At 41.3% G+C, this 16,926-nt stretch overlaps 1 protein-coding gene across 7 annotated transcripts; it reads left to right on the top strand.

Annotated features, from left to right (window-relative positions):
- Nucleotides 1-2,212: 2,212 nt before the first annotated feature.
- On the top strand, nt 2,213-7,244 carry LOC146635635 (tripartite motif-containing protein 16-like). 7 transcript variants are annotated; one of them, XM_085350604.1, is made up of 2 exons: nt 2,213-2,233; nt 5,501-7,244. In XM_085350604.1, the coding sequence occupies exons 1-2, from the start codon at nt 2,213-2,215 to the stop codon at nt 7,145-7,147; spliced, it is 1,668 nt and encodes a 555-aa protein (XP_085206730.1). In that variant the 3' UTR covers nt 7,148-7,244. The 7 variants fall into 7 exon arrangements, with proteins under 7 accessions (XP_085206730.1, XP_085206737.1, XP_085206731.1 ...); XM_085350611.1 differs by lacking the exon at nt 2,213-2,233 and having other exon boundaries at nt 5,438-5,668; nt 6,071-7,244; XM_085350605.1 differs by lacking the exon at nt 2,213-2,233 and having other exon boundaries at nt 5,474-5,942; nt 6,015-7,244.
- Nucleotides 7,245-16,926: the final 9,682 nt, after the last annotated feature.

Consider the following 16,926-nt stretch of genomic DNA (forward strand, 5'->3'; position numbering starts at 1 on the left):
TGTACTTTCGTCACGACTTCACATTAGAAACTTGCATTGCACTACATTATATGTTCCATTACTTTTTAAATTTGTGTTTTTCCCAACCCACTGCCGCAGCACATGGGGTCACTCCGCATGTTTTTCTAAGCTTGTGAAATATTTAGAAAAATAAGATAAATAATTAAAAACAATTCCTCTTTACCGATATTAATCCGATAAGCTGCTGTTGCCAGGCAACAACCCAGGAGCAAGTTGCTCTATTGTTCATTTCCCCTGACAACAGGTGATACGTTTCAGGCAGGAGAGTTGACCTTTATGCAGGTGTGAGGCTCTCTGACGATGTAATCATGTAAAATAATGTAAATACAAGAGGATGTACATATTCAGCTTTTTATAAGAACACAGCAGAGAAAATATTGTCGTGGATGGAGGGATGACTCTGAATCAATAAAGATGAGTTTTATAAAGTGCTGACTGCTTGTCTTTTGTGTTTTAAACATTGCTTTTGAAATGTGATGGGAGTTTTCTGCTGCTTTTCTTACAGCTCCTTTGACTTTTATTATGAAAAACTCAAACCAAAGTGACCCAGAAGAATTTGTAACTCAGTTTTATGGTAGTTGGATTTCACTCTTGATGCACACCTGTGTTGTATTAACACTGCAGGTTATGTGTCTGCAATTTACAGATGTCCTCTAAACGTTTCACCTGCAGCTGATCATAAAGAGGAGAGCACCAAATGTCCAAACATGAGTGAGCTGAAGGTGTCTGCCACTGAAACCAAATAATTTAAAAAACAAAAACCACTTTAAATGAGGCTGTGGTCAGAGTTTTAGTTAAGCACTTAGTAGTACTTCCTAAATACACGGGGAAACCCACTGATGTTGATGAATGTCCTCACAAAGACGGCCAAATGCCGTGTACACAGAGCTGCTTTGAGGTAAACTCTGGTTTACCAAAGTAAAAGAATGGCTCATACGACCTCAATGAAGTCGTCACTTGAAATTTACAGGTGAGCTGAATGCTGACAAGCACACATCGTTCTCTTCCTTCCTTCCTTGGTCATTTTAATGTTTGTTTACTGCAAACGCTCATATTCAACAAGAGGAAAAGAAACTGGCTAGAAGGGGGACAAGGAGAGGAGGGAGAGAAGGAAAGGAGGAAGGAAAAGATGGGGGAGGAGGGATGGAGGAAGGTAGGAAGGGAAAAAATGGGAGAGGGAAAAGGAAGGAAAAATGGAAGAGGAGGGAAAAAGGAGGAAGGAAAAGATGAAAGAAGAGAGTAAAAGGAAAAATATGAGAAAGGAAGGAGAAGAGACTGACAGATGGAAGTGAACGTAAAGCCACGTTGAACTTGGTAATGTAGCGAGCTCTAACGTCAGCTTGAGGTTTTTCGGACCAACTTCACTGGTACGAGACTGAATCTGATCTCCGTGGAGGAATGTAGAAACTGCGCTTCATTAAAGCAGCGGAAACCCAGACTTTAATGAGTCGAGTTTATTTTAGCAGCGTCTTGGAGTAGACTCTACTACACTCAGAATCCGTTTAAAGGAAGCTTATTTATTCTCAACCAGGATGAGACGAACTCTGACTTTGAATCTCTGTCTTCCCACACATCTCCTGTCTGAGCCTCGCACCGAGCTTTCTGCTTCAGTATGTGGGAGTTTGTAGGAGAGCAGATAATATTATGCAACCAGAACTGGCTGCAACACCCCGTACGAGGAAAACTGAAGCATGTAGGTGTTTTTTTTCCTTTTCTCTGAGCTTCATTGATAAAACTAATGAATTAAATCTAAGCTGTGCAGCAGGTCCGTGCTGCTGCTCATCAGTGCTCTGCACATGTGGATGGTTTTCTTCCTGCCTAATGCTCCGACATGAAAGAGTCAGATTTTATAGGCTTTCTATTTTTACAACCTGCTGGAAATGAAAGGTGCAGCGTGAAAGTGTGTGTAGAGTTTGATGTGTGTTTGTAGTAGCCTGATAACGTACCGCCAGCCGACACAACAACAGGCAGACGACTGCAAAATCCCAAACAAAGAGAGCAAAAACAGCTGAAGAGTGAAAAAAATGAACCAGAAAGACCAAAGATGGGAAAGAAGAAAAGACGAAGGGAGGAAAGTGGCAGAGGGGAAGAGGAAACAGAAGAGGCAGAAATGGAAGGAAGGAAGGAAAACATTGATTAGGATACAAAAGAAAGATGAAGGAAAGAAAAACAATTCAAAGAGGAGAAACAAATGAAATATAGGGAAGGACAAGTGAGGAAGGAAATAAAGCAAAGAGAAAAACACATGAAGACAAGCTAAGTAAATGAAGGTGGAAGCAGGAATGATGGAAACACCGAAGACAAAGGAAAGTGGAATAAGATGAAGAAACAAAAGTACATTAATGTGAAGGATAAAAAGAAACAAAAGAGGAAAGAAGAAAAATAAAGTAAATAAGGACAAAGAGGTTATAAAACAGAATAGGATGCAAAGTAAGGAAAAGGTAAATAAAAGAAAGCAAATGAAAAGCCGTGGAGGCTTCAGCTGAGACTGAAGAAGTCATCTATCCATCTTCTGCTTATCCACTCTGGAGTCAGAACACCAGCCCAACATAGTGCTATAATTTGTATCCAGATAATTAAAGCAACTAATTAATCTCCTTAAGACTGAATTCTGTGATATTTACATGACAAATTAAAGTTGGAGATCTACTAAAAGACAGAGTTAAACTCAGGCTCCATCCTATGATTTAATGATTTATATTACAGGGGCCTGTTTTTCTGTCCCCAAAGGGTGACAACATAGAAACGTCCCCACTAAAATAGTAATACGGCTAAATGCACACACATGTACCCCTAGGAAAAAGTGTGTGTGTGTGTACCATGTTTACATACCTGTGTGGGGACCAAAAATTGGAAGTTTACCATACTTGTGGGGACCAACAGCCCTTATGGGCACAGAAAATAGGTTAGACCAGTGTTTCCTAACCTTTTGGAGCCACGGCACATATTTCACATTAGAAAAATCAAACAGCGCACCACCAAACAAAAATGTCTCAAAAAGCATTTTGATCATTTATCTTAGTAAAATAGGCTCAGTTTGTCCCCAGTATACCTTTTTGCTTTCTTCTGACCATCACTCATGACGGCCTTCATGTGGGCTGGAATTTTCTCCAGGACCCAGACTGACTGCTTTTTCTCTTCAAATATTTATCTATTGCTATTATGTGCTGTGTTCTGACAGCATGACTATTATGTAATATCTTCTTCTGTTTGACAACCAACTTAATTAGAACAGGTGGTTGTACCGCCCTCTAGTGGAAGAGAATGTAATTGTTCTGCCTGTTACTCACTGCGGTCACTTGGAGTACTAATCAGGTGAAACCAGATAATCTTCTACGGCACACCTGTGTGCCACGGCACCGTTTTTGGGAAGCACTGGGTTAGTGTTAGGATAAACATCTAGGGAAGGATATGAAAACATGACTCTGTGTGTGTGTGTGTGTGTGTGTGTGTGTGTGTGTGTGTGTGTGCGCGCGCTGCATCTCCTACAAACCCTCACAGTTTAATGACTCCCAGCCGGATGTTTTGATGTTGAGTTTTACTGTCTGCGAGTCTGAGAGCTTTTCCCTGACTTTATTAGGTGTTTTAATCCCTCATACACACACACACACACACACACACACACACATTCTCTTTTAATAGGAAGCTATAGATATCAGAGCAGGCTGCTGTGTGTGTGTGTGTGTGTGTGTCCCATATTTTATTTTTGTAGCTTGCACTGAGGGCTGATTGATTATGTATGTTCTGCCTGCAGCACTGCGGTGTGTTTGTTGACCTTCTTGTAAGCGACACACACAGGGAAGCACGAACTGTAGCACGTTATAGGTGAATAACACCAGCGCAGTCTCTAATGCAGCTCAGGCAGCTTTGCAACTCAGCGCCATCACTGTTGTGAGGTGTTCCTGTTATTTTGTCCACCCCATCCTCATATAAAAATAGAGAGAGAGAGGATGGCATTTGTGCTTTCAGTGAGATGAAACAATAATAGCTTACAGACATGAACACACACGTGCATCTATGCTTGTGGACCTTCTGTGACATGATGCGTAATCCACACAGCTGTGAAGGTAAGTCATACCTTAAGAAAACAGTGATTTGAGGTTAAGGGGATTCCTCTGAAGTGGTGCAAAAGTGTGAAACAAGTCAGAAAGAAGTTGTTTAATGTTTGTGTACATGGACATGTCTGGGGATAAATGTATGCTCACCACCTCAATGAACTCAAGCAACAAGGAGCAAAAGTCCTTACTGATGCGAGACCAGTGAAGTCATACAGGAAACAATTACTTCAACTTATTTGTGTGTTTGTTTGCTGTTGTGAAACTGTAAGTAAAGAGTGGAAGGTGGATCTAGCTGAGAATCTGCACGTTTTCTGAGCAATGTCTTGTGATTGACATGTCATTAGCTAAAAACTATGAACTAGTTACCACTCTTTCCTGATGCCTGAGTGTAATATACAAAGAGAACCTAATATTTTGTTCAATATGACAACAAACCATTGAGCGGTGAACACATCAGAAAAATGCTTGCTTGATCTTGTCACATGGTCATTGGTCATTTTACCATACACTCCTTTTTGACTTGACCAGTAGTCTTTTCACAATCACAAGGGTATTTAGCAATGACCCTGGTGAAGGCCACAGGGGGAAATGTGTTGGTCACGCATTAAAACTGGTTCCTAATACTTTAAGTTTCACTGGAGTCTTCATGTCATTAGATCTTTGTCTTCGCCATGAACCTTGAAAGTTGTTCCAGAAAGGTTTGTTGCTATTTTAATGTAAAGAACATGGTTATTTCTGTTGCAGCAGCTGTTATAAATGCAAAACTAAAATGCAAGATTCTTTTGAGTAATTAACTTTTTGCAGGAATATCTGTAATTATATGTGCAGACTCTGCTGACTGTTCAAAGCAATGCAGTGGCATTTATCTAGTTCTCATCCTGTTACAGCAACATCGATTACTGCCTATAAAAGCAATAAATAAATAAATAAAAGCAACCAGCATATGTCTGCTAACCTAACCCTGCTCTCCACATATGCTTTGATTAGGTCAGCAGCCTCTGCTGTTCTGACAGTTATTGTTACCTGAGACGTTTCTGTCCAGTGTTCATTAAAGCTGGATTTTTAAAAATTATTTATATAGAAGAAGCAGTAAATAAAAATGGTTAAACACACAGTTTCACTCTCTAACTGCTCCTCTTCCTGGAGTGAAGCACAGCCTGATAACCTCCCTCTTCTTCCTGCTCTTAAACACAGCACCTCCTCTCTGTCCACGTGTTTCCTCGTTCCCTCCCCTTCAGATCTGCAGTTTGAAGATGGGTGTAACCAACATGTGGTGACGTGTAAGAGCTGACAGGCTCCATTCACTGCAGAAACATGTTGTTGAGATCAGAGCTCAGACTAGTTTCAGTTATAAGGAAGTGAAACTCACACAGTCACTGACACTGAGAGGAGAAATGGCACAGAAAGGAGTTCAGCTGGAGAGTGAAACAATTTCTTGTTCCATCTGCTTGGATTTCCTGAAGGATCCAGTGACTACAACCTGTGGACACAGCTACTGCAGGAACTGTATTAAAAGTTTCTGGGATGAAGAGGACAGGAAGGGAATCCACAGCTGCCCTCAGTGCAGGAAGACTTTCACACCGAGGCCTGTCCTGGAGAAAAACACCATGTTAGCAGCTTTAGTGGAGCAGCTGAAGAAGACTGGACTCCAAGCTGCTCCAGCTGATCACTGCTATGCTGGACCTGAAGATGTGGCCTGTGATGTCTGCACTGGGAGAAAGCTGAAAGCTATCAAGTCCTGTTTAGTCTGTCTGGCCTCTTACTGTGAGAAACACCTCCAACCTCACTATGATGCAGCTCCATTAAAGAAACACAAGCTGGTGGCCCCCTCCAAGAAGCTCCAGGAGAACATCTGCTCTCGTCATGATGAGGTGATGAAGATTTTCTGTCGTACTGATCAGCAGAGTATCTGTTATCTCTGCTTGATGGATGAACATAAAGGCCATGAAACAGTCCCAGCTGCAGCAGTAAGGACTGAGAAGCAGAAGGAGCTCGAGGTGAGACGACTAAACATCCAGCAGAGAATCCAGGAGCGAGAGAAAGATGTGAAGCTGCTTCAACAGGAGGTGGAGGCCATCAATGGCTCTGCTGATAAAGCAGTGGAGGACAGTGAGAAGATGTTCACTGAGCTGATCCGTCTCATCCAGAAAAGAAGCTCTGATGTGAAGCAGCAGGTCAGATCCCAGCAGGAAACTGAAGTGAGTCGAGTCAAAGAGCTTCAGGAGAAGCTGGAGCAGGAGATCGCTGAGCTGAAGAGGAAAGACGGCGAGCTGGAGCAGCTCTCACACACAGAGGATCACAACCAGTTTCTACACAACTACCCCTCACTGTCAGCACTCAATGAGTCTACACACTCATCCAGCATCAATATTCGTCCTCTGAGCTACTTTGAGGATGTGACAGCAGCTGTGTCAGAGACCAGAGATAAACTACAGGACATTCTGAGAGAGGAATGGACAAACATCTCACTGACAGTGACTGAAGTGGATGTTTTACTGTCACCAGCAGAGCCAAAGACCAGAGCTGGATTCTTAAAATATTCACATGAAATCACACTGGATCCAAACACAGCAAACACACATCTGTTATTATCTGAGGGGAACAGAAAAGCAACATTTATGAAACAACAACAGTCTTATTCTGATCATCCAGACAGATTCACTGTATGGCCTCAGGTCCTGAGTAGAGAGAGTCTGACTGGACGTTGTTACTGGGAGGTGGAGTGGAGAGGGAGAGGAGTTGGTGTTGCAGTCACATACAAGAACATCAGCAGAGCAGGGACGGGCTATGAATGTGTATTTGGATACAATGACAAATCTTGGGCATTACATTGTGACACAAACAGTTTTGAATTTTGGCACAACTTTGTCCAAACTGTCCTCTCAGGTCCTCCGTCCACCAGAGTAGGAGTGTACCTGGATCACAGAGCAGGTATTCTGTCTTTCTACAGCGTCTCTGAAACCATGACTCTCCTCCACAGAGTCCAGACCACATTCACTCAGCCGCTCTATGCTGGACTTTGGACTTGGGAAAATGGAGACACTGCAGAGTTGATTAAAGTCAAATAGAGAAGACAGGTTCATGTTGATCCCTGACCATTATATGTACTTGTGTAGTTTCTAAATGAGGCTTTACATTTTAGAAGCTGAGAAGTTCAGTGGTCCATTGATGTGTGAAAATAATGTAACGTGAGGGTTCACTAGATGGTTGGGAATCTCTCTGAATAATTAGGTACAGCAAGACGGAGACGGATAACTTTTTAGCACACTGCAACAATAACCCACACTTCCTGTGTGCCGTCCTCATGAGTACTTCACTGGCCTCTCAGAAGCCAGGAAATCTTATACTCAGATCAAAACAGGGAAAACAACCAGGTAGATATAACACATACTTATTACTGGTTTGAACATGCATGTCTAAACATTCAAACATGTAAACATGTAAATATCAAAACACGTAACCACCAAATACATAACTAGTTTTATAACCTTTGTAAACACCTCTTTGTATATCAAAGTAGATTTAAATTTACTTCTACACTTTACAATAATATTGCACTGATTCAAACTGTACTTACATTTATATACCTTACATCAATATAAATCTGAATGTGTTCTTATGGCTGATAATCATGTGAGTTTAAATGATACTACTCTTCATATTCAGCATGTTTGACTCTGTATGACTGAATCACAGGGGTTAGAAGTTTGTAGGTCACGATGCAGGGTCTCACACTATACGGCCCGATGCTCTGATGCGACCTGAGTGCTCACACTGTGCGTCCATAACATGAAGCCTATAACACAAAATCTGTCTCAGCACAGTGCAGTCCATCACCAGTGTTCGGTCCTCCAGCACCAGCTGGACTGGTTAAAACAGCAGAACACAGGATCCATCAGACAAGCGACTCAGAATGAGTTGGACAATGCTGCGGTCGAGGTACTGCAACTAAATGACTTGGATGTGTGTGAAAAAGTACTCTGGAAATCTTCAGAGATACCTGACTCTTGAACGATGGGGGATTATGAAAAGATTGTAGTGACTTAAATGTGCCTGATGGAGTTAGTAAGGGTGCCGCTGTGCCTCGAGCTGATGACAGCACCATAGAAACGGATGTGTTAGTGGAGGAGGTTTGGACACACGTCTGCTTTAATGTGTTTTGCTATTAAAAGATGACAGAATGTTTTATTCATACTAATAGTTGTTAATAAATAGGATTTGCTGAATCAAATTATGTTCTGATATTGTTTTTGTATCATCGTTACATAACATCAATTTCCACATTGTACACATGCAGTTATAGTGATGACAGACACATTAGTAACGATGATGTGAGACACTTACTGACATGTACAGATGGATTTTCTAAGTATGCATGCAGGTGTCTTCAAACCAAGGCAGGAACATCTGTTGCATCTGCTTTTGAGGACGAGTGAGGGACGTGTACCTGCTAATACGTACGGCTCTGATGTCACTAACATCTCCTTGAACTCTAAATCAGTGTTTCCAACCACTGTGCCGCAGCACATACAGGGAGTGCAGATTTATTAGGCAAGTTGTAACAAAATAAAAAGGAGAAAAGAAAAGCCTTGTTAAGCCATGACATATGCTCTTCGTCCCAGGAGGGTAAATCATACCAAACCTAATTGGCAGGTTCAAATTTGTAACAAAAGACAAATCATCGGCCAGATTAATCTCAAGCATTCATCCATCAGCCACACACCTTGCGACACACAACATACAACATAACCCTGATGTCTTTTCACATAATAAGTTTCTTCTCATGTAATCAGATGTGTGCCATGTTAAAACTTCTTCACACACCTCAGAAACTCAACAACCTATTAGCTCGCCCAGCTCACTCTTTCAAGACCCCTCATCAGCATTCTGTTTTCCCCCAGCTTTGATGCAATCATCTGTCCTCCCATAATATTAGTCCACTAGTCTATGTATCACTTCTCATCTAAGTGACTTGGATAAGATGACAAACAGAATCACATGCTTAAGATGCTGTCTGGTCTTCATGAGTTTCATTGTATGTGTATGTAGGGTTAGTAGGATTAATACATTTTCCGTTTGTGTTTTTTTTGTGTACCTTTTTCATTTTGTAGTGCTTCAGACTCCTCAAATGTTCCCACTTAAAGCAGTTATTTTCCTTTTTCACAGGTTTGCTAACCCAAATTTTGATTTCCCACACTAAACAACAGCATTCCTCTGTACACTCACCTACTTCTTCCACTCTGTTCTCCTCTCCCACTCTGCAGTCCAATGGCAGTCAGTTCTCTTCAGCTTTGGCCTGTGTTTTCCACTGTCTCATCTTGGCATTTCACTCCAAAAGTGGCAAATGTCACACAGTGAAGTTGTAGCTTGCTGGAAACACATGTCCATCCAGTCAGGTGATGGGTTTTCTTTCTCTCTGATGCCGTTTGCCCAAAGCGCTGCTGGACCTCTCTGCTCAGGATACTGCTGTCTCTTGACCTGCTGTGAGCTCTTGATATCCATCTCATTGTTCTAGAACTGCACTCCTTGTCTTCAGGCAGAGGTTAGCTTCCGTGGAGCTTGCTTTCTCGGGGTGAGAAACACATAGGAGTTAACCTGTAAACACAATTCAGCCAAGACTCGGCCTGGGTGTTTCTAATGATGTTAACCTATAATTGTCGTCCAACTGCTGCATGTGGAAATTTGATCCTGGTCTGCTTTTCACCTGCAAGTCACACCCTCTGCTAGGCCGGGTTAGCCTCGCAGAGGCAGTGGCGAGGCTAACCCGGCACCCTCGCCTCTGCTAACCCTGTTTTCACAATAGAGAGACGCCTAAAACAACACACATCTCTCTCTCTGGTTTTTGAACTCTCCTTTCTTTAAAACAGAAAGTGAGATTGAAGTTGCCTTAGGCTGAGCTCTTCATTTATCACTTCCTTTTTTTTCATCAACAGCACAACTATTTTCTTTCTTTTCTGTCCACTGGGGTAGAAGCTGACCTGCAGAATCACCTCTTCCCCCGTTGGAGACTATTCTCACCCACACACTTTCACACCTCTCTGTGGTTCACACACACAGTGACTTCAGACACATTACACTGCTTTGCGCACAATTTCACTTCTTTTCTTCCTTCAATGATCTACATATTACGTGCTGCCTGGTGAATACTTTGCAATGTTTTCCATCCCCTTTCAAGGCATACTTACTACTTACTCAGTTTATTCCCCATCGTGGCTCAAGAGTTGGGAGTTCGTCTTGTAATCGGAAGGTTGCCGGTTCGAGCCCCGGCTTGGACAGTCTCGGTTGTTGAGTCCTTGGACACTTCACCCGTTGCCTACTGGTGGTGGTCAGAGGGCCCGGTGGCGCCAGTGTCCAGCAGCCTCGCCTCTGTCAGTGCGCCCCAGCCATCACCAGTGTGTGAATGGGTGGATGACTAAATGTGTAAAGCGCTTTGGGGTCCTTAGGGACTAGTAATGCATTTACACTTAACAAGACAACTTTCAGCCGCACACAGACCACGTCTGGCCCACACTTGTTCACACACAAAATAGGCCTATGATCTCCCTTAAAGCAGAGTCACCAGTGAGAGCTCTATCCTCCTTACATACTGGTGCAAAAACCAAACACTTTACGTCCTCAGTGGCGGAGAAAAAAACCTCCTTTCGGTGGTGAAACCATCCTTAAACCTCCTTGAAAACTGGCGGACAAACCAGACCTCCTTAAAAAAAATTAAAAACTGGTGGGGAAATCAGGTAGCTTATCCACCTTAAAATAAAATAAATAAACAGCCTTTATTGCAGCCTTTTATTCTCATGGTCACAGAAGGTTACAACACTGCATGTGTGTGTGTGTGTGTGTGTGTAATAATAATAATCACAGGGAGAGAAACACACACAACTAATAGGTACTATCTAACACCAGTGCAGAAGATGCAAATTCATAGAAAATATCAATATGACTCATGTAATGTTCAGTAGAAAACCAGCGTGTCTCATGGAGTAGCCCAGAGAAAACATTAGTGAATGTTGTATATCAGTCAAACAGGAGATCTTCTGTCACCATCAGGTGACACAGTTATTAAACAGTTAATTAAACGTCATCAAAGTTGTTACTTTATCATTTCTATTAGTGTTCCCTTACCAATGTCTTTTTTTTTTCTGTGTATTCTACTATGTCTACTTCTAGTTGTTATATGGCTGTCTATGATGGTACTGCATACTGTTTTTGGTGCACATATCTGTGTTTCTCAGGTCTGTTCCCTGGATTTTCACCTGGCTTTTATCCTGTATGTTTCAGTTGTTTGTATTAAATTACACTAGTTTTCTTTTTCCTCTTTAATAAACATGTGGAACTAATTTTTTTAATAAGATAGCGCTGGAGTTTTCTTCCTTTTTGAATTTTTCAATGCATTTTTGTCATGTTACAATGGCGTTGATTTGTGTTATTGTCCGACGAAGATCACGAGTGCTGGAAACATTTGCAAAACAACTGGTAAAGTTGGAAACTTGCAGTGTGCGAGCTGTTGATTTTTTTTTCATGGACATTGTTAACTATGTTTCAGATCAGTAACTGGCTCATTTGTTTGTTTGTTTTGCATAGATGTGCATGTATTTATTTTATTGTTGCTCTGTTTTGACGTTGCTAGTTTGAGATACTGTCATCTCTGAGACGACCATTTCTGTACCTGAACCCTGGGCAGAAACAATAAACTTGACTAAACTGATATTAAAAACACTGGTTTGTTCTAATCCAGATGTAGTAGCTTTATGATGGTTTCTGCAGGTTGAAGAACAGCTGGAATCATCATCTGAACATTTAACTCCTGTAAGAGCAGCACAAAGATGCAGAAACAGGCTCTCTCTCAGTGTCGTTTTACAAATGTTACAGCTGCAGTAAAAACAAGATGAAAATAATCAGGGTGAATTTAATTGTTACTGAAACAACATGTAAGGTCTTCACTAAATACCTCACCATCTACAATCCCTCTCTAATCAGTCGTGTTGATAGGCTGTAAAGCTGTAAAACCATAAAAGTCCACAAAAACACCACTGCAAGCATCACAGGGAAACATTAGTGCAGGCACACAGTGACTGTTTCGCTTTCAGCTTCTGCAGCCAAGCAGAAAATATGCAAATGAGGAACAAAATCGAAGAGATTTAACAGAAGTAATGACCTTTTCTTTCTGTCCTGCTAAAACACATCACCAATAGCAGAAACATTAGACGTGCTTGTTTAACTAAAGGAGAATCGCAGAAAGAATCAGGACACCAGCACTTAAGCAGCTAACACATAATAAAGGGAGCTGTAAAGGAAAAACAGGGAGAATAAAAACACCATAAACAACATCCTGACTCATCTGCATGAATCACAGCAGGTTCATCTGGAGTGTGTTTGTTTTAATTGTTGCTCTGAGTTCACACTTGAGCACCTGTGCACACAGAAGCATCTCTGTTGTTTTGTACCTCTGGTCACATTAAGATGGGCAGCGGGAGACTTTGGAGGGGCTTGCCCGCAAAAAATCAAATACAATTGACATAATCTTCCAACAGCAGAATCTTTTTTTCTGGATAAATCAAAATCAGAGACTTGAACACCTACACAGCATCTGAACATGTGCATACTGTCCTCACTACAGTACCAAAGCTCATCATCTTGTTATGACTTATGGTTCCATAACAGGGTGTCAGTTCTGGAGTTTCCCCAAAATTACTGTTAACAGTACATATTCAGTCATAACCACACAGGCACTGCCTCTAAATAAAACTCAGTATCTGTAAAAACACCCCATGATGTGAAGATGATAGTAATGAGTTACACACACCATCAGAGGGGGCAAAAGTACAGACGTTCTTTACTTAAGTAGAAGTACAGATACCTGTGTTTTTTAAAAAAAATATTCTCCAGTAAAAGCACTGAAACAACTTCTTTGAGTAAAAGTGAAAAGGTACAGTTTGCAGGTTACAAGGTAACTAAAGCTTGTGCTATATTAATATAAGAATATAATCAGAAAATATTATCAGTGCACAAGAATACAAATATTATTCTAATCTAAATTCTAATTCTAATGAATGTGCTTATTTTGATTTGAAAGATTTCAAAACAATAACTGTTTCCTGTTGCCTACTTTGTAGAGGGTGACTTTGCCTCTAAACAGGAAAATGAGCAGTCAGGGGTTAAAGTGGTGGAGGAACTCTAAAATTAGTAATGGCGCTCAGTGTAGGGAAAAAATGATGGCCCACAATAATTTCTGATGTAAGCTTCATAAAGTTTTCTTAGTGTAAAGGCTGCAATCAGCTGACCTGCTGCTCTTTGTGGATTTACACAACTGAACTTAACAACATGTACACAGTTTCACCAGCTATCATATCTGATGTCCATCCCCTACACTCACACTATGGTAAATGGTAAATGGACTGGTTCTTATATAGCGCTTTTCTACTCTTCTGAGCACTCAAAGCGCTTTACACAACTTGTGCATTCACCCATTCACACCAGCACATTTTTTCTAGGTGCTTTCTAACTGACATTCACACACATTCATACTCCGATGGATGCATCGGAGAGCAATTTTAGGTTAGTATCTTGCCCAAGGATATTTGGCATGCAGACTAGGGGAAGCCAGGAATCGAACCACCAACCTTCCGATCAGTAGATGACCTGCTCTACCACCTGAGCTTCAGCCACTATGCGGCTTCACACTAGACAGTATACAGCTCATACAAAGTTTCAATTCAGTTAAGTAATCTAAGCATCATTATCTTAAATGCACATTCATTTCTGCCACACTTGATGTAACCATAAGCTGTCCAACAGTGTTTTATAGTGAATTCACCACATGAATGCAAACTAACCTGTTTTCCCCGGACACAACAACACACTAGCTACTCTGAAGTACCACAACCATAACTCCAGCCCACTTTAATCCCTGAGTATAAACACTAGATGAACTTAAAGGAACAAGTCTGCTTTGGAAATGTAAGGAGGAACTATCCATCCATCCATTCGCTTCCGCTTATCCTTTTCAGGGTCGCGGGAGCCTATCCCAGCTGTCATAGGGCAAGAGGCAGGGTACACCCTGGAGAGGTCCCCAGTCTGTCGCAGGGCCAACACACAGGGACAGACAACCATTCACACTCACATTCATTCGCACATTCACACGTAGTGACAATTTGGATTATCCAATTAACCTATCCCCACAAGCTGCATGTCTTTGGACGGTGGGAGGAAGCCGGAGTACCCGGAGGGAACCCACGCAAACACGGGGAGAACATGCAAACTCCACACAGAAAGCCCCCGGCCTGATGGTGGAATTGAACTCAGGACCTTCTTGCTGTGCAGCAACAGTGCTAACCACCGTGCCACCATGCTGACCGCATAATAATTGTTTATTTAATAATCATTAATCAATTTAATTCAATTTTTTAATAAGCAAATGAACACAACAACAGTTGCGTCATGGTGCTTTATGCAGGCCTGGGGATCTGAAGACCATTTAAAGGTTCCTGGATGAACACTTCTTGTTTTTTAGGAATTTAACTGAATTTTTAGGATTTTACTGTACTAATAAATTATGTTCGTGTGTTTTTGTAGATTTTTATTATTTTTATTAAAAAACTTGTGGTGAAAGCACCATGAGACTCATCGGTAGCAGAGTGTGAAATGCTTCCCGTTTCCCAGTTATTGATTGTAAATCTCTAAAATGGTCAGTAAATACAATCAGATGACACTGTGTTTAAAGAAGAGATTTAAGAAAGTTCAACAAATCAACCAAGTGAAAAATTCCACTTTAATTACCACAAGTCAAAGTGGACACAATTCTATCCCCAGAGACGAAACCAAGTGTTATACCAGGCAGTAAACATGTTTATTTAACCTTCAGACCGTATTATCATCAAACATTATATAGTGTTATTTACAGCGATTCTTTTCCATGTACATTATTTTCCAGTCCCCTTCAGCCTCACCACTGTTGTTATGGAGGAGCAGTGGTGATGAGCTACTGGGTCTGCTGAGCTCTAAAACTAAAACTGGTACTCAGAACCTGAAGTTTGAACAGTGACGCAGCCACACAGCTTGTTATGTCCAGGCTAACAGTCCTCACAGCTGCAGAAAAAACAGCGAACATGTTCCCCTTGTGTGAATCTGTTGGACTGTTTCTTGTAAGTGAATTCAGTGCCTGAAGATGAACACTAACAGCTAAGTGTGATTTAATTAAGACGAACACTTACTGACTTTTGTAGATTCAGTTACTACGGCAACAGTCCCTCCTCCTCCCCCTCTGCCTGTTAGTGTTGAATTCAAAACAGCTTATCTGGCTCCCTCTGCTGGTTAAACTGTTGAACTACCACATTAACTTGTTACCAAAAAGTTGATTCTGTGACCTGTGAGGTCAGTTCCTTCATCATTAATATGCAATAATACTAATAATACCAATAATAACAACTTTTTCTAATGATTTTTCTTATCTCTATATTTAAAATATAGATATAATATGTATAATACAATATATATTACAAGTAAATAAAATAAATAAAATAAAATCATTTAAAGTAATTAAATATTTAGAATAATGATCATCTGAACCTTTGCATTAAGAAGTAAGAAGTCTTTTCATTTTTGTTGAATACCCCCGATTTAAAGCAACACTTACTGTTGGCTTCATTAGAAATTCCAGAGCATTCCTAATATTTTGGCCAGTCTATCACCATACATGAAGGGGAAATCATGTTAGTAACTCATTTCAACAAGAACCGGGCGCAGGGGCATGTTTATCACCTCTTTCTTTAACAGTTGCTGTAGTTTTGAAAGCATGATTGGAGTGCTCCATATCATTTATTTCATTTAAGGTACGAGTTTCTGTTGGCCAGCAAGGTGTTGGTGGAAACTGTGCTACTGTAGGCCAAAGATGAAGCGAGATGAGAGGGGGAAGGTTTGTTAGGAGGCAGAGAGAGGTGTTAAGGGAGCCTCCAGGCAGGCGGAAAGGAAGATGAGTCAATCAACATGCTTAAGTTATCAGTTTTAAAACAACAAGCAGTGATTGTTCTTTTTAAAAGCATTTGACAATAATTAAATGCTACACTTTAAAAATTAGCAGTGGCTCATGGTGAAAGCAGCCAATCATTTGACCTTAATCCTTGATTTGCTGTGTGACTGTAAGGTCTGGCTAATAGTTGTAGTTTCTGTTTATTGTTTTCGCTCAGCTTTTCAGCTCAATCTTTTCACCACTTCTTCCACACTGAACTTTTCCTACAAGCTGGGGATGGGCTGGTCAACTTAAGAGATTTGATTGGGCAATCCAGTGTCAGCAATGAAAATGAATGAATGGGCTGCTGTGAGTGGTTGTACAGCTAGTGTGAGCCTTTCAGGCCTCCTCTGATAATTTCAATGACAGATGACGAATTAAATGAGACATCAAACATCAATGTCCTTTAATAATTACCACTGTGCTCCAACTTTCCTGTCACTGGTTTAAAGGATTTCTCAAACCAGTTAATGAAGGTTTATATACACAACAGGTTACAATTGCACAAGTGCTGCTGATTGGCTGAGGAAGAATAAAGTAGTCATGGTAAATGGTAAATGGCCTGTATTTATATAGCGCTTTACTAGTCCCTAGGGACCCCAAAGCGCTTTACATATCCAGTCATCCACCCATTCACACACACATTCACACACTGGTGATGGCAAGCTACATTGTAGCCACAGCCACCCTGGGGCGCACTGACAGAGGCGAGGCTGCCGGACACTGGCGCCACCGGGCCCTCTGACCACCACCAGTAGGCAACGGGTGAAGTGTCTTGCCCAAGGACACAACGACCGAGACTGTCCAAGCCGGGGCTCGAACCCCGGTAAACTAATCACATGGCCA

Source organism: Diplotaxodon limnothrissa, linkage group LG3 (genome assembly GCF_057381915.1).
Source record: "Diplotaxodon limnothrissa isolate DT_005_m linkage group LG3, D_limnothrissa_male_GT1.1, whole genome shotgun sequence".
NCBI lineage: Eukaryota > Metazoa > Chordata > Actinopteri > Cichliformes > Cichlidae > Diplotaxodon > Diplotaxodon limnothrissa.